Source organism: Cheilinus undulatus, linkage group 20, assembly GCF_018320785.1.
Source record: "Cheilinus undulatus linkage group 20, ASM1832078v1, whole genome shotgun sequence".
Classification (NCBI taxonomy): domain Eukaryota; kingdom Metazoa; phylum Chordata; class Actinopteri; order Labriformes; family Labridae; genus Cheilinus; species Cheilinus undulatus.
The window spans coordinates 14,860,149-14,881,614 of NC_054884.1; the positions used below are offsets into that span (position 1 = coordinate 14,860,149).

A 21,466-nucleotide genomic window follows, 5' to 3' on the forward strand; every position below is an offset into this window, starting at 1 on the left:
TGAGGCATTTTTTTATTCTGTTATGAGTGTTAGAACACCTCTTTATTTTCTCTGTTTAGCCCTAAAGGGTTACCTAAATCCTTTTGCTGAAATGTCTCTCTGTTGTAATGTCTAACACTGTGAAAGGGCTGATATAATCTTATCATCTTAATCTGACCGTGTCTTTCTTTCTGTTTCTCTACGTGTCCAGGCTTCTTGCAGGAGCACCCAAAGAGAAAGCCCAATCTCTTCAAAATGTCAATGAAACAGGGGCTATCTACTCCTGTCCCATCACAATAGACACCACTGACTGCACCAGAATGGACCTGGTCACCACAAGTAAGCATGGCTGCCCAACATGAAGAGGGGGGGGTAGCTACCGAGGCCTATCCTTAAAGAGATATTTCGGGATTTTTGAAGTTAGGTTGTATTAGGTACTTGGCTATAATAGTGGCATTAACCTCCAGTGTTTTCTGTGAAAGTTGCTCCTGTGATTATTACATGCTCAAAGACACCGCACAATAGTGGCTAGAAATGGGAATGTTCTATCCACATAGTTTAATGAGTTTTACGTAAAAATGGGCCAAGAAAATATGTTTGCTTGCCTATACGCCATGTCGAAAACATACAATGCACTGCCTGAATATTAGGGGTGTTACACTCCATTCATGTATACACTGATTGGTTAATTAGATAGAAGGTCAAAACATCAATCTACATGGTCACCTTAAAACTATGCCTTTATTGTGAGATTCCTCCCGTATGCACGTTAACATTTTCTGCCCAGCTGCACATCCTCAACAAGAGCTTCTTGTCTTAGTTTGCCAACCACATCTGCATGTTTTAATCATATATGATTGCTACATGAGATGGTTTACAGGTAGAAACAGATATTCCCTCGTTATCTACCCATGGATTCAGAAAGTGAGTGGTGTCTGATATAGGGTCTGCAGCTAAACAGAGAAAAGTCAGGTTTTATTGCCTCTATAATACACTGATTGTAGTCCAACATCTCATGTTAGATTTATGATGAATTAAAAATATAGAGATGTTCTGATACCGTGTTTCCCTTCCCGGTACCGATTCCGATACCGAGGTGTTGGGTATCAGCCGATACCGAGTACCAATCCAATACCGGTGTGAACTTTCTGGACTGACATTACAACAACAATAACACAAGGGGCTGCATCACAGGCTCTCTCTATCTCTCTCTCCATTATGCTTTATTCAGGCACCATGACGTGATTACAGAACAGCCTGCCATTGGCTGACAGACCCTCACAAAACGTAAACAATATGACGGTTAGCATTCAAGCTAGCAGTAATGAATGATCATAATTGGATGAAAATAGATAAAACCCTTACAAGATCTTGTTAACTGGTGTGGATTTAATCATTAAAGTCCAGAAAAGTCATACAAGTTCCAGACTCACTGAAAATGCTGTCGCAATGGATTCAAAGGCATCAGTAGAGTCAATTGGGTGGCACAACAGCTAGCCTCAAGAGGAAAAACAATTAAGAGGCAACGATGTATGCTAAAAACCTCTTTTAACTATTGATTTCCGGTTTATAGTGCTAATATTTAGCATGGCTAAACAAATCTAAATATAAAGTAAAACCAAACGGTATCAGATCAGTGCATAAACTCATTTACTAGCCAATACCAATACATGCACTTTAAACAATGCCAGACATATTTCTGATACTGGTATCTGCATCAGAACAACTCTAAAAAATTGTCCAACCTTGGTGTGATTCCAGCTGCTCTCTCCTATTTTTTTGTAACTGTGTGAAATTTGCTCACAAAATTGTTTGATATGTTTCATGGACATCTATATCAAATTGAATTCTATCGTAGCAGATCTTGTGATATTGGACAACTTGTTATCCAAGAATCGATAACCTACTGTAAGGAACTAGGTGATTTACACCCTGACTGAATATGTGTTTAAATGTGTTATCCCTTTGAATTTATTAATACCACAGTATAATGCTGTTACCATGAAGGGCAAAAAATTCTGTGATCTAAATTTTAGGCCATATTACCCAGCCCCTAGCGTAGGGCTCATACTGACATTGCTCCTACCAGCTGTTCTGCATAGGTCTAACCAGACACATTTATTCTTTGGGCAATGCTATTAGCTTCATAGACACATGCTCACATAGCTGGCATGATTATGACGCCAGGAGAATTGTCTACCAAATACAGCATCTTAGTTTGTTGTGTTAGCAAGTGTTTATCTGCAGTGAGATCTAAGATTTGTCATAACTTCCTCTAAAGCCAACACAAAGAAAAGTGAACTTTCTGTCCTTAATGGTTAACTTTCCCCCTGAGAGGAACAAGGTACTGCGGCGGACTTCCCTGATTACTAAGTGAGCAACAGTAGCCCATTGACGCTAATCAGTCAGCTTCCTCTTTATTCACAGGATAAAGCCTGTGTGTCAAACATTGTGTGTCTAATCCGCTGCGTGTCCTCTAACACACTGCAGCCACACAGTGAGCTCCAGGATATAAAGCTCTGAAAGCGCATCCTTCCTTAATTGAAGGTTATTAACTGATAGACTCACTGCTCACCTACCTGCAGGTGAATAGGCCCCCTGGAGGCTAAGAGTAAGAACCATAATAAGCTAATTCCACTTTTGATGTTGAGGTTGAGGAGACTATAGCCTCAGTCACAGCACATTTTTGTGGTTACTGTTTGTCAGGGCATGATCCATTCTGAATGAAGCTTCACTGTTTGGGTTAGTTTATCTACGACTATGATAACTATCATTATGTTATGGCTGTCTCTGAACTGAATGTTGGTATGTTTAGTTAAAAAGATATACCGATTTACAAATGTGAAAATCAATTGTTTAAAATCAGATTAAAACCAAAGGAAAACATTAAGTACTTGAATGTTACCTGTGTTTTGTACTCAACCTTCTAACCCTTTCATGTCACCCACAGCGGACTCCTCTGAGATGGTGGAGGGCATGTGGCTGGGTGTGACGGTGGCGAGTCAGAGGGACCATCCTGGGGGACGTGTCATGGTGAGACGATACTCTGGTTTTCTTTATCAGTCAGAGTCACAGGTGGCATTTTATCTGTATGGTAATATTTATGGTAGCAGTGAGGAGATCCAGGGTGTGATAAAAACCTTTGTTTAGGATCACAGGTGACAGTATTTACTGCCTCATATGGTTACTGGATATTACAGTCAATAGTCGCACACCAAACAGAATGACTCATGTAGGTAGCAGATACTACCGATAACCTGACATCTTAACTTTAAGCAAAAATTCATATTTACCATAGACATTGATGTGATTCTCGTATTCACTTGTTCAGGCAATAATTAAGTACACTTGGCCATTCAATAACACAGTAGTTCCCAGCCTCTTTTTTTAGGGCCCCCTAATCATATCTAAGAAAAGCTAACCCCCCCAGGGAGCCACTTGAACCGAAGAACAACTGTATTGGTTTTATCAAGAAAATCCCAACATAATAGGCCTACTTTCCTAATGTGTTCTTGCCACAAGATCTATGTATAAACTACCCTTTATTACAACGATGTATAAGGCATTAAGCTTTTTTCCAGCACAGTCCTGCAGTTGAGAGCTGTTTTAGAATCAGTCTTCTTACTGAGACTGAGCAGTCTGGAAATATTTGTGATTTTTGCACACAGTCTTTAACTCATAATCATGACCTGGTCTTAGAAGAGAGGTTTTTGTAAACTGGGGCTATACAAATACTGTTTTCAGTCTAGTTTCCGCCAGTTTTTTTGTTTATTATTTCGTTATTTATGACTTTAAAAACATGAAACTTTTGAGTTTATGTTGTCAAAATTTACAACTTCTCAAACTAAAAAAGTTCATATTTTTTTCTGGTAAATTTCTAACTTTTTAAACTTAGAGGAGTTCTGTTTCTTTTAAATATTCAACTTTATAATTATGAAATGAAATAATTGAAAAATGTCAAAATTTGCAATGTTGACATTAATGCTCAAATATTTACAGATTCTCTTCATTTTATAATCTTTTAGGTTGGCCTTAATACATTATGTTTCTAATCAGGCTTTAAAAAAATATGTGTATAATTTTAACAACGCCAGAGCTGACAGGACCCTGAGATTATTGGCGCCCCTTGTGGTGATGTCGCAAGGGCCTGAAAACAAATGTATTAAATACAAATATCAAGAAAAAAAATGTTGTTTAAATCAAGTCTCGAGACACCCAATCAATAGTTTAAAATTCTTTAGACTGATAAAGTTTATGACATCTCACAGTGAACTCATCTCTTCCCTCCAGGCCTGTGGACATCGCTATGTGAAGGTCATCCAGGCCGGCACAGAGGAGCAGCGGCGAATGATAGGAAGATGCTATGTCAGAAGTAACGACCTGACCTTTGACCAATACGATGAGTGGCAGAATGACCGATATGAGGTCTGCAACCCAAACTACGACTACAGGTTGGAGGGGATGTGCAACATGGGCATCTCAGGAGGCATGACAGACACTGACGTCTACATCGGTGCAGTGGGAGGCTACATGTGGCAAGGTGGGACATTAAAGAGCAACGCAGCTATGGCGAGTTTGTGTATGATTTCAAAGGCTGTGCTGAACTTGTGAAGTCTTGTCATTCGTAGTTATATTCTAACACTTGGAGAGACTCTTGATCATGTATGCATGAAGATGAATTATCTGATTGTCCTTTTCTTTTGTAAAGGAAATGTTCATGTAACATGGAGGGATCCAGATCCAGCAAATGCCTGGGATTCAAGGGGCAAAGACTTTGGACAGCTAAACAAACGCTACTCTTACATGGGTAAATACAGGCAATGTTTCTGCATCATATTAAAAACTTAAGAATCTCTGGCACCAAAAGTAAACTTTTCAAAGACTTAAGTGTTAAAATGCAGATGTGTTTTTTAAGGCTGTCAAACAATTTTTTTAATCACAATTAATCTCAGACTTTCTGTACTTAATCATGATTAATTTCCTGTTTTTGTTGCATTTTAAAATTCCACTATATGGAATTTTAAACTGTTCATGTTTAATGTTCGATTTTTTTACTGTCTTGAACTTAGGGTATTTGACCTTTTTGGATACAGACCTGTTTTATTTTGAAAGAAACTAAGGGTAGATTGAAGATTATGGCATGAATTTAACCACAGAAAATTAACTTTTTATGGATCTTAAAGGAAGTAAGGCAGCAGTAAAGAGGTAAATGTTTAATAACACAAGCTGCAGATGAGTTTTGACTCTTCGACTGAGTTGCAGTGAGTTTTTTTTTTAAAGCAAAATAAGATTTTAAGGAGCAGTGATGGAGTTATTTTACATACCTGGGGCTGCAGGGAGACGTTAGAGTGAATTAGCCAAAGTGTGCTGAAAGAGACAACAAAGCATAATAATAATAGTAATAATAATAATACATTTTATTTATAAGCGCCTTTCTCAACACTCAAGGTCACTTAACAGATAAAAATAGTACAATAAAACAAGAAGATGAAAAGCAAACACAGTATAAAATAGGACAAAGTAATAACAAAGAGTAGGCTAATCTGAAAAGGTGGGTTTTGAGTCTGGGTTTGAAGAGAGGGAGAGAGTCAATGTTCTGGATGTCTGGTGGGAGTGAGTTCCAGAGATGGGGAGCTAGAGGGCACAGTGAGGTGGATGGAGGAGGAGGATCTAAGGGAGCGGGAGGAGTTGGCTATGTGGAGGAGATTAGAGAGATAAGGGGGGGCGAGATTGTGGATGGCCTTGAATGTATACAGGAGGATTATGAACTCTTTTCCGAATTTAACCGGGAGCCAGTGGAGCTGCTGTAGGACAGGGGTGATGTGGTGAAATGAGGGAGTTTTAGTGATGATGCGAGCAACTGAGTTCTGGACCAGTTGAAGTTTATGGAGAGATTTGTGAGGGAGACCAAAGAGGAGAGAATTGCAGTAATCAATATGGGAGGTAACGAGGCTGTGGACAAGAATATAAGTGGTATGGGGGGTGAGGGAGGGGCGGAGGCGATTGATATTGCGTAGATGGAGATATGCAGGCCGGGTAATATTATTGATGTGAGCTTGGAATGATAGGGAGCTGTCTAGGATGACACCCAGACTCTTAACCTGAGGGCAGAGGGAGACTGAGTAGCTGTCAATAGTGAGGTAGAGACTGTCTGCTTTGGATAAAGTGGATTTTGTACCGATGAGGAGGACTTCTGTGTTGTCACTGTTTAATTTAAGGGAGTTAGAGGTGAACCACGATTTAATTTCAGAGAGGCAATTGGGGTGGAAGTGAGGAGTTGGGTTTGCTGGAGAGGCAGAGCTGGGTGTCATCCGCAAAGAAGTGAAAGTGGATGTTGAATTTGCAGAAAATATTGCCAAGGGGAAGGAGGTAGATGATGAAAAGAAGGGGCCCCAGGACAGAGCCCTGGGGCACGCCTGAAGTGACAGGGGAGGGCTGTGATGTGAAAGACTTCAGGCGGATGAACTGAGTGCGGTCTGAGAGGTATGAGTGAAACCAGTCGAGGGGAGTGGAAGTGATACCAATGGAAGATAATCTGCTGAGGAGGATGGTGTGAGAAATTGTGTCAAAGGCCGCACTCAGATCAAGAAGGATGAGGATGGAGAGTAAACTGGAGTCAGCTGCTATGAGGAGGTCATTGGTGATTGTTATGAAGGCCGTTTCTGTACTATGGCGGGGGCGGAAACCGGACTAGAATTGTTCATTGAGGAAATTGTGACTTAAGTGGGAATGGAGTTGAGTGGCGATTATTTTTTCAAGGATTTTGGAGATGAAGTGTAGATTAGAGATGGGGTCGAGGTTATTGTAGTTGTTGGGATCTGAACCAGGTTTTTTCAGTGTAGGGGTGACAGCTGCAGTTTTGAAGAGTGAGGGAACAATTCCAGTGGTGAGTGAGGAGTGGATGATGGCAGATATGAGGGGGAGCAGAGAGGGGAGGCAGGATTTGACCAGAGTTGTGGGAAGGGGATCAAGCTGAGATGTGGAGGGCTTGGATTTTTGGATGAGGGCTAAGATGTCAGAAGCAGCAGGAAGTTGAAAGGCAGAGAATGGCTGAGAGTACAGGGGAAGTTCAGAGGAGGAGAGAGGTGAAGGATTTGAGTCCAAATACTGGTGGATTTTGTGAATTTTTTCATTGAAAAAGGGTAAAAGGGAGTTACAGGTGTCAGTGGAGTACAGGTGGGCAGGTAGGGAGTCCAGGGGTTGGAGAAGTTTGCTGAATAGTGAGAACAGAGACTTGGTGTTTCCTTCATTTGAATTGATTAGGCTCGAGTAGTAGTTTGATTTTGCTTGAGAAATTGAGTCCTTGTATTGTAATATGTGGGATTTGTGCTTTTCTTTGTGGATAGTGAGACCAGCATGCAGTTAATCTCATGTTAAACCAGTTGTGGACTTTAATTTATTGTGATTCATGCATTGATGTTGACAGCCCTACATTTTTATTTGCAGAAGAATCAGAAAAAAAGACTTAGATTGGGTGTTTCCCTTCAAAATGTGTTTAACTTTTATCTTTTGTATTCACAAGGTTTGTATGAATTTTGAGTGTGAAAAAAACACACTTTAACGCTGACTTTTAATCTTCATCCTGTGCAGGTTATTCAGTTATTGAGGAGAAAAAACTGCTGAGCCATGATGAGTACACAGTGGTGACAGGGTCTCCCAGGGACGAATCCAAGGGCTCTGTGATGTTTGGAGCAAAGCAAGACAAAAGCATTGAGCCTGCGCTCCTCATCCCAGGAGAACAAGTGGGATCATATTTTGGGAGCAGCCTGGCCGTCACAGACCTCAACAATGATGAGTGTGTTTCTGCATGAGACACTGAGTACACTTTATTCAACTTTTCTTTATTGTAACGGCACATTTATCCAATTAAGCCTTAAAAGATGCACAAATATTTTGTCCTCATGTGTCAGTGGATAATCTTGATGTGCATCTTGTGCTTTGAGCTGCCTCACGCTCAAATGCTCTGCAGCTATGCGCTGCTCTGAAATGCATGGAATGCATGACATTGATGTATGCATGAGCTCAGATGAGAGAAGAAAACGTGTCCTTTCAGCAGCTGAGATAAGGTGTCTGATGACATCATTGTGAAATCATGTGCCTCTTTCACAGCATTACTTGTTGAATCTTAAGGCTATTTGAGACACAAACACAGAGATATGTGTTCATGCATGTATTTACATATACTCTGAATGTTTTCCCTTTGCAGCTGGAATGACTTGATTGTTGGTGCCCCGTTTTACTTTGACCGTATGAAGGATCAGGGAGGGGCTGTATACATCTTCATGAATGAGAATGGATCCTTCCAGAAGACCACTTCAGTGGTGCGGAAGGGCCCAACAGGTTCTGCATTTGGTTTGGCAGTCGCGGCTATCGGGGATATCAACCAAGATGGATTCCAAGGTATGTCTCCTACACAAACAACGTTTACACTGAGGGCTAATTGAAAAAAAACAAAACAAAAAAAACTAAAGGCTTCTGTAAGTAGGTTAAAAGATGCTGTGGTTTAAGGCAATCTTTTGTCTTTAAATCCTTACAGCTATTAAGTCAACCTAAAAAAGGATTTGTAGTGACACAGTTTCATTAGGAATGACTTAACATTTAATCTGTTTTGATAGAAATCTACACTTATTGCCAACGATGATTAAAACACAAACTTATCCGTCCAGTTCTGAATACATTCCTATTTTTCCAAATACACTCAGTAATGCTCCATAGAAGAGTTTTAGAAATACTGTATGTTAAAACCCATTTCTCTCAAACTGCTAAACAGAGATTTATGAAAGTGTTTTTGAAAATGTTGCTGTTTTCATGTTTTAATGTGAGATAGTGAGATAGGTTCTTTATGTGTACAACTTACTAATATTTAAAATTGACATGTGGACCACAGTGAGTAAGGACCAAATGTGGTCCCTAGGCCATCAGTTTCCCAGCCCCACCTTATAGGCTCAGAAATTTTGAAAAAATGTAATAATGTAGAAAATAAACCCATATATTTACAGGTTAAGTATTGTTGTGAGGCTGCTATAGAGAGGACACAGTAAGTTTCAATTATTAAAAATGATCCTATTTAGTTACTTTTGGGTGTAAATATTCATTTTAAAGACTCAAAATGTATGGTTAACAGTATAAAAGCAGATTAAAAATGTTACAATTCAGTGTGCACTAATTATTAAGTAGTGCTATGCTGCCCCTTAGAGGTATAAACAGACCTTGCATTTTCTGCAGCGTCTAGTCTGTGGTTTTCTGCATGAACAGTGTCTGGTCTCCTGTGGATTTTTCACTCCTTTACTTCATGTGTGCAGATGTTGCTGTGGGAGCTCCGTTCCATGACACAGGAAGAGTCTACATATGGATGGGAAGCAAACAGGGAGTCTCAGAAAATCCCAGTCAGGTAATATCTGACTTTATTTCATGGACAAACTTAATCTGAAGTTTCCAGAATTGTTGGGTTGATCTCTCTTGTGTCATTGCTGCCCCCTGTAGGTGATCGAGGGTAAGTCAGTGGGAAATGGAGGCTTCAAGACATTTGGCTACTCCCTCAATGGAGGGATGGACATGGATGACAACAGTTACCCTGACATCTTAGTCGGCTCGCTGGACAACCGCATAGCCCTGCTCAGGTACACATGAGAGAATCAGAAACGCTTGGATGAAGTCTTTCATTCTAAACCATACAGTCTGCGTTATTGTGACAACTGACAGAAGTGAAAATTACAGAAATATTTAGAATAAAAAGAGTTGTTCTAAAAGATAGGTTATTAGGAGAGAATTATATACATTATCAAAAAGTGCAGGCAAACTCAGTGATAACATAGACTGGAGGTGTGGTGTGTTTGGATTGTCTGTGCCATTCTCATGATCAGGATATCTCAACACTTTGAGAATTTACATGAATCTTTGCCACTCTGACTCCAGGATGAGCTGATTAGATTTTGAAGGTAATTTTTTGGTATCATGGTATTTGTATTATGTGTATGAATGTCTTTATTTCATGAACAGAATAGAGAAGAAAAACTAAAGATTTTTGTTTTCATCTATACATTGAAAGTTGTGATTATGTGAATTGTTTCCATTGGATTAACTCCTGATTCCTGTTTTCATATGATTTTACATTCAGGGCTCGTCCAGTAATCCATTTATCTAGATACTTTACTGTGGAGCCAGAAATTGTAGACCCAAGTCAGTGTCCAGGAGATACACCATGGTGGGTTGTCTCCCTCAGAATATCTCAGTCTAAAACTTTTGTTTTAATTTTGTTTGAATATTTAACATTTTCCCTCTTTGTGTTTTACAGCATCAAAGCTACTCTGTGTATGTCTTTCACTCTGAGCAACGGAAACAAAGACTTCAAGAAAAATATAAGTAGGACATCATTTTTTAATTGAACAAGTGATTTATTGGATAAAACAGTGGTTCTAAACCAGTCTTGCCTCAGATCCCACCAGTCTTTAAGGTGACAAAGCACATCACAAATTTTCAACAACTATAATTTAATGAAAAATGTTGCAGTTTGGGTCTTAAATGGGACATATATGACTGAAAAAAGGGACAGGACTAAACCAATATATTTTACCTTTCTTTTCCCCATGTTGACATGTAATTGTTAGCCAATTTTCCAGAGATTTTCAGGATTTTCCTCATTGTCATTGAAAAAGCAGCTGTTATCCCAAGAAAGGGAAATTCAGTGCCGTGAAAGAGTATTCAACCACTTCCTGTATTTACAAAATGCATTTTGTATATACTCAGGTTATTTTTGTCTAATATTAAAGTTTGTTTGATGATCTGAAACTTGTGACAAATGAGCCAAAAAAAAAAAATAAGGAAGAGGGAAAATACTTCTGTTATATTGAGAAAACAATGACTAATGAAATTTACTCATTTTGACAGTACAGCAGAGTTAAATGAAATGTTTGGATATATGTACACTACTTCATAGACTTTTGGGCATAAGTTTTTTTCCAGGCACAAATTCATAACCTACTGAAAACAGCCAAAAGTTGCCAAAAACAACTTTTAAAAAAGTTGGGACAGTAGCAACACTAAATGCCAAAAAAGTTGCAAAATGCTAAAAGAATGGTTCTTTTTTAGGAAATAGGGTTTCATGGGAAATCTTCATATCTTCTTTAACTAGTGTTTCATTAACTTCATGCATGTTCCTCCGTCAGCGCTCTGCGATAAACTTTTTGTGTTTTACTTTTTTAAGAGGTGAAGTACACAGTGGAGGTTGACGTGGAGCGAAGAAGAAGCCCCCGAGTTCTATTTAAAGAAAATAATGACGACACATACACAAACACGCTGAATGTTCCCTCTTCGAAACCCAAGTGTCATACCCTGGAGTTGTATGTGGTGGTAAGGGCGTAATGCAATTACCCTTGAGTCAGTGTGGGTTCTCGACATAGTGGTTAATCATGCATTTTAGATATGGGTTTTTTTTTTTAGCTGTAGTTTCATTTTAAAGTGTCTCTCAATTCTCATATGCTTTGAAGACAAATTATAATTCTTTGTCGATTCTACAGGAGCCTGTTGGAGACAAACTTGAGCCAGTGGTCTTTTTCCTCAACATGTCCCTGAATGAACAAAAACCAAAATCCACATCTTCCCTTGAGAATCTGGACTCCTTTCCAATTCTCAGCCAGGAGCAACAACTCTCTCAGAAAACTGAGGTATGGAGATATACAAAAACATGCAAAGGCTAGCAATTGACAATGAAGATATACTGTGTATGTATATATATATATATATATATATATATATATATATATATATATATATATATATGATTGATTGTTTGTGATAAAAAGTAATTTTATGTTTCTCATTTTATACAGCTTAACTTTCAGAAGGAGTGTGGCCCTGACAACAAATGTAGCAGTAATCTACAACTGAAAGCCCAGTATGTTGACCAAAAGGAGCGTCCTTACCCCAGGTTAGGAGAATTCTTTACAATAAAGTATTTTAGTAGACACTAAAGATCACACAAGAAATTTTACGGGACTGAGCATTGTTAGCTGTTTATGCTGCCAGGCTAACCATAATGGATGCTGCATTAGCTAAAAGTTAGCATTCTGATCTTTGAATAATACATTTTTCAAATGTTTAAGTCTTAATATTTACATAACTACTCAGTCAATTTTAGGAAATTAAAAACCTTACATTGATCGGCTTTCAGTGTATTATTCTGTGTTAATTATTAGCGTGACATCAGTATTGCAGCTAACAAAAACAAGTAGCAATAAATCATTGTAGCCTAACTGAAAACGTTATAGGCTGTCTTGTTTGTTACTATGAATAAAAAAGAAAATGTGACTCCAGCAGGCTCTTGTCTCTGGTTTTTATGTTAAGCTATGTTACAGTTAAGCTTAGCATGAAGAATATTAAACTGCAGTTGAAGATTCAGGATGCAGATGTGAGTGATGTTGGGCCTTTCACATAACTCTGCCATTTACAAAATCCTGATTACAAATTAAAAACTATTACTCTTATTCTATTGTATTTCAATTACTTCTTTGATGTGTAACAACAGACAATGTTTGAGTACCAGCATTAGAATGAAGTGGAAGCTTAAATACTGGGGATGTAATGTCAGCCCCAATAATGAGCACAATTGTGGATGATTTAAATCAGTTGGACAGAAAAATGTATACACCTTATTTCTGTGGGGTCTAATGTAGCTGCGAATGTGGGTTGCACTTCCAGTACAGTAACAGTAAACATGCAATGACTGACTAAAGTGATTTAGCAAGAAAGGGATATTTTTCTTTTTCTTGCCCAATGGAAACAAAGATTCACGCTTCATAGATTCACATCATGTTCTAAAAAAAATTACATTTCAACAACTATACAACTGGACTGTGAGGTATGTTGTCCTCAGTTGAGTGGCTCATTACAGCCCTATTCCATAATGTTGTAAATGAAAAAGGATTAGCTGTTACATCTGGACATAAATAACTTGAGAATGTATACATTTGCCAAAAATGAAACATTTACAATAACTTAAGTGTCTTCTATGTTTCCCTTTGTACAGGCAAGATAAATTCCAAGTTCTTCAGTTCAACAGCAACATGAAGATACTCAGATTGCAGGTGGAGGTAACAAACACTCCTGATGGAGGGAGAGTGGCTGAAGACGCCCACCAGGCCAAGCTCAACGTCACCATGCCTGAGGCACTGAAGTACTCTGGTGTCAGGTCTGCGGTACGTCCAGTGGAGGGCAGCAAATGACTGAAAAAAAACCCTTCATTTAGCAGTTATTCTTCCTTTTTGTGATACACGCATGCTTAATAAGTGGCTTCTTTTTTCTCACACTCCACTCTTGTGTTTAATTTCTCAAAATTCAAATTTATTGTTCAGGAAAGCGATGTACAATGCACTTTGAATGGCACATTGATGTGTAACCTGGGAAATCCACTTAAAGGCAATGAAAAGGTAATTACTGAAATATTTAATTGTTTTTACCTTGCAAGTTTTTTGGTGTTTTTTTCTGTCTCTTTTGAGTTGTGTCACTTCTCCTTTGGTTCCTTTTATAACCAGGTGGTATTAACATTGAACTTTGAGACATCAGGGATTGATCTGTACACACATGAAATTGAGTCCCAGCTGCTTCTGTCCACGTAAGAGCTTAATATAGACACAACATTTAAATATTTGATGTCCATGCTTGTGTAGCATCTATACAACCAGCAACTGATGTATTACTCTCCAGGGAAGTAGAATTTCTTACAGATAGACCAGGATTTACCCTTATGTGTATGCCATAGTACATTGTAGAAACTCCCACTAACGGGCAGAGAGAATTAGCATTACATCATGGTATATTAGCTTTAGAAACAATCAACTTAACAATGTTTAGACAAACCTTGTGGTTTTTCAGGTAAAAGGGTTCATTGAGTTTTATAGCATCTCTAGAGCCTGTAATGCTACAGCTGTGTCATTGGTTGAAGATGAATTTTACCCAAATGATCAGCAAATGAAGTGGGTGTGCCATGACTCTGTCATAAGAAGCACTAAATACACGTTGTTTCTTTAGTTTCAGTGAACAGGATGACCTGACGCCCGTGCCTGTGGCTCTGCTGATTGAAAACACCATCCTCCCCTCCTTCTCCATGTGAGTTGCATAACATCTCATGACCTACTGTACATACAGTAAAGATCACTGAAATGCCATTCATAGTGTACTTTTTAATGTCTCATCACATTAACCGTCACCCTGACCAGAGTGAAGCCTGTGGTACAAACGACGTTCGACGGCACGGTGATGGGCGAGTCAGCCATGGTCAACACCAGTGACGTGGGCAGTCTGGTGGAGTTCACCTTCAGTGTGAGTCACCTTCACCACTTGGACTACGTTAGACCTCCAGGATTGTGTATTACTTCTATAATATGTGTGCTCCTAACCCACATTTCCTTCACCCACGCCCTGTCTTTGAAGCTAAACTTTTATTCTTCACAAGTTTAATATTGCAGAGGAGGGGACTGTTATGTGAGCCATGGTTTGTGGTGTAAACAAGACCAGGGGTGGATGCTATTTATGAATTACAAAGTCACAGACAAAGCCCTGAATGGTATTTTACACTATGTGTTTAATTTGTTCTGTTATTTTGCCTCTACCAGGTGGAGGCGCAGCCCCTGGGAGACATGGGGACTCTGGCGGTGGAGTTTGAGTGGCCCTATGAGGTCAACAATGGGAAGTGGCTGCTGTATCTGACCAAGATTGTTGTCAAAGGGCAATCAGAGATTGAATGTAACCCTCCGGGAGAAATTGTCAACCTGCTTAACCTAACTGTAAGGCTCTTTTTTATTGAATATGTTTCTTTCCTACAAGTGCCATTAAATCACTCTAATGTAGAAGGATACTCACAAATACCTGAAACAGTTAAAGAATAAAGCAAAACTGTGACCTGTGAAACCAAAACGGATACAAAAGATGCTGACAGTTAACAAGAATTTCAGATGAAGAAAGAAAAAAATGATTCAGAACCACATTAAAACATCCTGTTCTATATCCAGCCTTGACCTCTGATGCATTTCATGCTTTCTCATCTAGACTTTCCTATCTCTTTGTACTGTAAACAATGCAGAGGTTTTTCTGTTCTCTCATTATTTGTACAACCTACACGCATATGCACGAAAATGCGTAGACAGAAATGTCCCATTACTTAAAAGCCACAGTGCAGTTCCATAGACAGAAATACTGGATTTAATGAAAGACCCAAATATAAGGGGGAAAAAGAGTTTTAATTCATATTATACAATAAAATCGGCTTTGTTAGGTTGCTAGTATGCTACCAGGGATTAGGACTAAGTGCTAATATCAGTTTGCTAAGATGCTTGCACTGATCCAAATATGGATAACATATGTCCTTACTTGAGCAAGTAACAGTTTTAACTTCACTGACAAGTTTCCTCACTAGCAGCTGCAAATAGAGCTCAACAGTGTAGCTCCCAAAGTAAAATTCCCGTTCATTTTTACTATAGCAGATTTGATTATAAGTAATATTGTCAGAAGTATTCAAGTTAGACTTACCAGGAGCTACATGAATGTGAAACGATGATATATGCTCCTGTGTAAGACAAAAGCTTATACTATATCAACATTTTTTAAGAAAATAGTTTATGATCTCAGCCAAAACTACTACAATACCCATAATCCTGAAGTATCACAGTGATGTCTCTGATTGGTGTGGTCCTCGGTAACCATGGAAAAAACATATGCGCCTGCCAACAAAGATTGTTGACTATTGAGATTAACAATACATGCCACGGTAGTGTGACGCAAAATACAAGCAGCTTAGAGTATATTACGACATTAACATTTAAAATGTAAACAGCAATAAAGATAAGCATTAATAAAAGGTACCTGAAGGTTTTAAAGTTTGAAAAGCTATCATAAACAATGAGCAAAATGAATTGCAATGAATTGTGAAACATGTAGTTCATCCTCCTTGTAGAAATATAAACACTCTTGTACTTTTGCATTTTTCTCTGTTTTCGAACACCATTTTTGCTCTGAATCAAAAGTTTTATAGTAGTGACTGAGTTATCAAGTAGCTTGGTTCATGTTTTCAAAGTGCTGTATTAAGGATTTTAATAAATGGGGATTTGAATGGCAAATTTTACTCCCAGAACCAGAAACGCCAGAAAGTGAGCATCCACTGTTGAGCTCTATATAGAGAATAGGGCTTTCCTATGATTAGATTTTTAAATCATTATTAATATGAGAATTTCTGTACTCAATTGCAATAAAATTACCCTTTTTGAAATTTCAGTATTTGCAACTATGGGTAACAGACTTCTTGTTTGGATACAGACCTGCTTTGGTTTTGAAAGAAAATAAGCAGTGTCATATAGATTGAAGAACTTAACCACGGAAAGTAACTTGAAAAGAATCCAAAAGGAAATGAGGGAAGAGTAAAAACTAAAATATTTGATAACACAAGGCTGAGACATTAAGGAGCATTGGTGTGCTTATTTTACATTACTGTGGCTACAGTAGCTTATCCAGGGTGTGCTAAAAAAGAATACAGTTAATGTGATTATAAAATCTTGTTGCATTATCAATTAATAGTTGAACACTAATGCAACAATGCTAGCATGCTTAAACCATGTTGGTATTGGCTTGTACAGCCAAGGTTACTGCCATCACTATTTGAGGTTTGAAATTAAAGTATGAGACATTTATGCACCGTTGTTTGAATTGGTTTGAACCAAAGAATGTATGAAACTAATTTTTAACCTAGTTGGTGACCAAATAATGCAATGATGATCACAAATGAAAAGGTTCTGTTCTTTTTTTTTCATGTCATAGGGATAGAGACATAGAGATAGGACAGGAAAGTCAGATAAAAGCATGGGAGAGTGGATATGACATACCGTAAATGCATGGGAAACCTGGGGATGTCACTTCACACCTCTGCACAATCAGCCTTGAGTTGAATTGAAGCTGTTACATTTCTAGAGTTAAATGCCTATTCAAGAAGGCTAACATGCTTGCAGTGATGTAAATATGTTGGAAAAATATGCTAATCAACATTAATCAGGAGGCACAACTGAGCCTGATGGAAATCTCATCAGAGCAAGGCATTAGACAGATAACACATCGCCAAAGTTAAATGCTAATGCCTGTATGCTGGCACCCCTGGGAATCAGAAAACAAATTATGAGACAATTACCTTTTGGTTTTGTACTTTAATTACAGACCAATGAACACAATGAAGATAAAGAGTTGAATGCTAATGCAGCATGATAACATGCTATTGAAATGTATTGATGCAGCATTAGCTATTCAAACAGCAATGCTGCTAAGGTTATGAAATGGAAATGAAATCTCATCAGCTTTGTTGGTTTAAAGTAAATTACAAAACAAGTTTTACAATTTCAACAAAATGACAGAGCAACCGACATAATAGCATTTACACATTGAGAGAATGCTAATGCCAGTATGCTAACATGCCTGTGAGTCACAAATGCATGAGACAATTGAAATAAATAATCTGCTTTTCATGACAGGTCAGCAGACACACTGATGATTGCTACAGAGTTAATGCTAATTCCAGGATGCTAACTTGTTTTTAATGGTTTAAATGTGTTGTCAGCATTTGCAGTTTAGCATTTAGAAAGTACAGCTTAGCCTGTTGGAAAATAGTTTTGACAAACCAAACCAAGCTGATAGACTAACCAAGAAAAAAAACACGCAGTATAAAAGTAGTAGTAATATTTGTAGTTAAATAGTTAGCTAATGGCAGTATGCTAACACAATGGTAAATTTTGCTAGTTAGCACTGAACATTTTGGTCGTAAACCAAAATGTCAGACAAATCCAGATTTTAACCCAACCTATGTTCTGACTAAATTGACAATTACAAAACAGGAGTTAAATGCTCATACAGGTATGCTGGCAGTCTTGCAATGGTGTAAAAACACTGACATTTGCTAGTTAGCACTAACTAGCATTTAAAGCTAGACTGACGTGAACTTCAGCAGTCGTTTGAGCATAAAACTTCCACTAGTAACCTAACAAATAATATTATCATGGCTAAGAACATGCTAACTTCAATAACTCACAGTCTATTTGTTGAATGACCACACAGATTCCTGTGAATAATGTAACCATGAACTCAATGACAGTCATTAAACTAGGCTAGGCCAACTTTAATTTTGCATTTGCCCTTTGAGTGCATTGTATTGTTCACAGACTTGTTTAATGCATTGTAATTCCTGACATCAGAGTGAGCTGAAGATGTCTGAGAAGTATAAGTAACAGTCAGTGGCAGAAAAGATGTGTGAAAACGATCTCAAAGCCAAACCACAGCTGTTCAAAAATACACATAGGAAAAAACATCCATGTCACCACAAACAAACCTCACAGAGCCTTAAATAGAAAGTCACAATACGTGCGGCCTCGATATAGACAGTGGAAATGAATGAAACTGCTATTCTGAGAAGAATTTGGTAATGCTTTTATCAAAACCAGTAATTACCCAGAGGCCTCTGATGTCATGTCTCCGTCTCCTCTGCTTCTTTCTTTCATCTTCCCGTCTCCTTTTCTTGTCTTCCAGTTGTCGGAGAGCGAACGGAGGAGGGTTAAACGGCAGATTGTGGTGGGAGATGCTGATGAAGAGCCACTTATTATTGAGCCGCAGTCAGCCATCACACTGCTCACTCCACGCAAAGAGACCTTTCTTTTGGTAGGAGAAGGGCAATAAGAGGTCATCTAAGTTTTTGAGAGCATGACTTGTACTAAAAATACATATATGACCATGTATCTGTATTATGTTGCATAATATTAAATCCAACTCCAGAGACTTTTTACTACGAAGCTCAAATGTCAGTGTAATGTTGGGGCCGATGGAAAAGTCAGGGGATCACCAGAGTCAGACGAATTAATCCTCAGGGGATGAAGTATATCTGTGCCAAATGTCAGGGTCATTTTTGTTTAGCTCTTTACTGCTTGCGAGGCATGAATTGACTTGTAACACTCTACTTTAGCTCAACAAATGCCGCACTAACAAGCAATCTCATAAAGTGCAGAAGTGGATCCTCTTATATTTTGAATTTTTCTTTTATTATAAACACAAATTACTCTCTATATATAATAGTTTAACTGGTGAGCCCGAAAGACTTTGTAGTAGTGTCAGCGATGGACATTTTTGCAAACTATCAAATCTTTGTCATTATTGTGTTTAATCTAAAAGTCTATTTTCAGCACAATTGTGCGTTGGTCAGTTTTTAAAATGATATTTCTGCCTCTGTGTGTTGCAGGAATGCTCCAAGGGAACAGCCCGATGTGTGACATTCACTTGTCCTCTACTCAACATGACTGCTTCAGCAAAGATTTATGTCCGCTCCCGTTTGTGGAACAGCACAATGCTGGAGGTAAGCTCAATGATACAGCCACAAATACTTACACAAACACAACAGAAGTGGGAACACCTAATCAAAAGTTTAACTTTGTTAACTGCAAACCCATTAACATCATCTGGATTTTGCAATTTCAAAATACTTAAGTTCTAAAGAGGCCATGATAACAAAACGCCTAAATAGTCCTCTTACAGGAAAAAGCTTGTCCTCTATGAAGACATTCTAAAGCAGCAAGCGAAGCCTACGTAGCTAAAGATAAGCTCACAAAGCAACTACATAAGCTTTGTTTCTATGTTATCTATGTAGCTAAGTTTGCTTTAGCTACATTTGCTAACGCTCACATTGCTAGAGCTCATGTTGCTAAAGCTAGCCTAGGTATAAATAGTAGTGCTACATAGCCAGCAAAGCTGCATAGCTAATGTAGCTAAAGCTAAACTCACAAAGCAGCAATGTAAGATATGTAGATGCATTATCTATCTAATTACAATAGCTTTCTATGTTTACTAAATCTCACCTTGCTCAAGCTAATTTAGCTGCAGTGGCTTATTACCTCTGCCAAGGAGGTTATGTGATCGGGAGGGTTTGTTTGTTTGTTCATTTGTTAGTTTGTTAGCAACATAACTCAAAAAGTTGTGGATGGATTTTGATGAAATTTTCAGGAAATGTCAGAAATGGGATAAGGAAGAACTGATTAGATTTTGGGACTGATCTGGATCACCGTCTGGATCCAGGAATTTTTTTAAGGATCCTGCACTATTGGGAGATAGGGCTAATGGTGGAGGTCTGCGCTCTTACCACTTTACACCAGGAGATGGCGGACATGAGTAACTTCAATCTCAGCAGCAGTTTTTGGTGCAGCAGTTTTTGGGTGTGTTTCTATTCAAAGTTTTGGAGTTTATAGAGTTTGAAAGACGCATGCCCGGTCAAGGAGACGAGTCGGAGCGTAACACACAGAAAGACAGCGAATTGTAGCGAGAATACTCACAATGCTGGGAGGAATAGAGGAATATTCACCCTCTGCCATGACTTCCAGTCGTCCAGTGAGACCATGGGTGCACCTGTTGGCACACGCAGTGAAGCCAATGCTTTGCCTCGCTGTGTTTCCACCCCACTGGGGGAGGGAGTAATCGGTGAATGCTGTGGTGGGGGGCACACGGGGACGGATCCAGGAATTTTTTTGAAGGGTTCTTCACTATTGTGAGATAGGGCTAATGGCGGAAGTCTGCACTCTCCGAGTGCTTTTCTAGTTTAGTTATGTTATTATGTAGCTAGCTGTGATTGCTTTAGCTAAAGCTAATGCAGCTAAAGCAAGCCACTGTTTATGTAACTACTTCTTAAATCACTCTAAACATAATCTAATCCCATTTTACACCTCTGACCTTTTTCTCTGATTTATATGTGAAATGTTACTTAGTGTTTAATGTTTGCAATGTGGTCATTTCATGAATGTAACTGCCAGACTTTCTTTGTAAATGAAGTTGAACTTGAAATAAAATAAAACTGGAAATATGTTGTACTGGCAAATTACAGTACTTCTCTCCTGAGATATACGGTGTCTCAGATGAACAGTCTGGTAGAGCGTCAGAGATGTTCTGCAGCCAGACTTTCATAAGTAATGGAGACTTTTTTGACTATATCACTGCGGGTTTCACTCTGGTTTCCTGGATTTACATAATTTAGGTCAAGCAGTATTTCACAATAAAAGTGCCAAGGCCCATTACTGAATAAGAGATGGAATCCTCTTACTGAGGTTGTCTGTTATCCATCATACTGTGTAAGGGCACAGTTTGGATTCTTCCTCTCTCTCAGACTGTGGGTAAAACCAAGATTGTGTTCAAAGCTGCACCATCTCCTGCAATGCAAGTCAAGAGGTGCAATGGTGCCAGTTCTAAGTGTATAAGTTTTGTGAAGTAATGAAAATTATGTTAATGGAAACTGAATTTACTTTAATTTCAAGGTTACATTATTTGTTTTTCAAATGATTCACATAGGTTTTTTTTTTTATTTTTAGAACTATACATGTTAAAATCTAATTAAACGTTCACAAAATAATGAAATTCTAAAATGTAAAAATCATTTTAGTTACAGTAACTGAAACTATAATTAGATCAAGGCTTTACAAAAAAACAAAGA

At 38.4% G+C, this 21,466-nt stretch overlaps 1 protein-coding gene across 2 annotated transcripts in view; it reads left to right on the forward strand.

Moving 5' to 3' along the window:
• Positions 1 to 21,466, forward strand: part of itga3b (integrin, alpha 3b) — a 54,954-nt gene that overhangs the window by 26,943 nt on the left and 6,545 nt on the right. For both annotated transcript variants that reach the window (XM_041815558.1, XM_041815559.1), the window contains exons 2-22: positions 191 to 318; positions 2,930 to 3,012; positions 4,270 to 4,519; positions 4,688 to 4,786; positions 7,570 to 7,774; positions 8,186 to 8,379; positions 9,282 to 9,370; positions 9,463 to 9,599; positions 10,097 to 10,183; positions 10,274 to 10,341; positions 11,183 to 11,328; positions 11,496 to 11,642; positions 11,808 to 11,905; positions 13,004 to 13,172; positions 13,329 to 13,403; positions 13,509 to 13,588; positions 14,005 to 14,082; positions 14,193 to 14,295; positions 14,589 to 14,759; positions 18,532 to 18,660; positions 19,235 to 19,348. In XM_041815558.1, the coding sequence (XP_041671492.1) occupies positions 191 to 318; positions 2,930 to 3,012; positions 4,270 to 4,519; positions 4,688 to 4,786; positions 7,570 to 7,774; positions 8,186 to 8,379; positions 9,282 to 9,370; positions 9,463 to 9,599; positions 10,097 to 10,183; positions 10,274 to 10,341; positions 11,183 to 11,328; positions 11,496 to 11,642; positions 11,808 to 11,905; positions 13,004 to 13,172; positions 13,329 to 13,403; positions 13,509 to 13,588; positions 14,005 to 14,082; positions 14,193 to 14,295; positions 14,589 to 14,759; positions 18,532 to 18,660; positions 19,235 to 19,348 (2,650 nt within the window). The remainder of the gene's footprint in view (positions 1 to 190; positions 319 to 2,929; positions 3,013 to 4,269; positions 4,520 to 4,687; positions 4,787 to 7,569; positions 7,775 to 8,185; positions 8,380 to 9,281; positions 9,371 to 9,462; positions 9,600 to 10,096; positions 10,184 to 10,273; positions 10,342 to 11,182; positions 11,329 to 11,495; positions 11,643 to 11,807; positions 11,906 to 13,003; positions 13,173 to 13,328; positions 13,404 to 13,508; positions 13,589 to 14,004; positions 14,083 to 14,192; positions 14,296 to 14,588; positions 14,760 to 18,531; positions 18,661 to 19,234; positions 19,349 to 21,466) is intronic.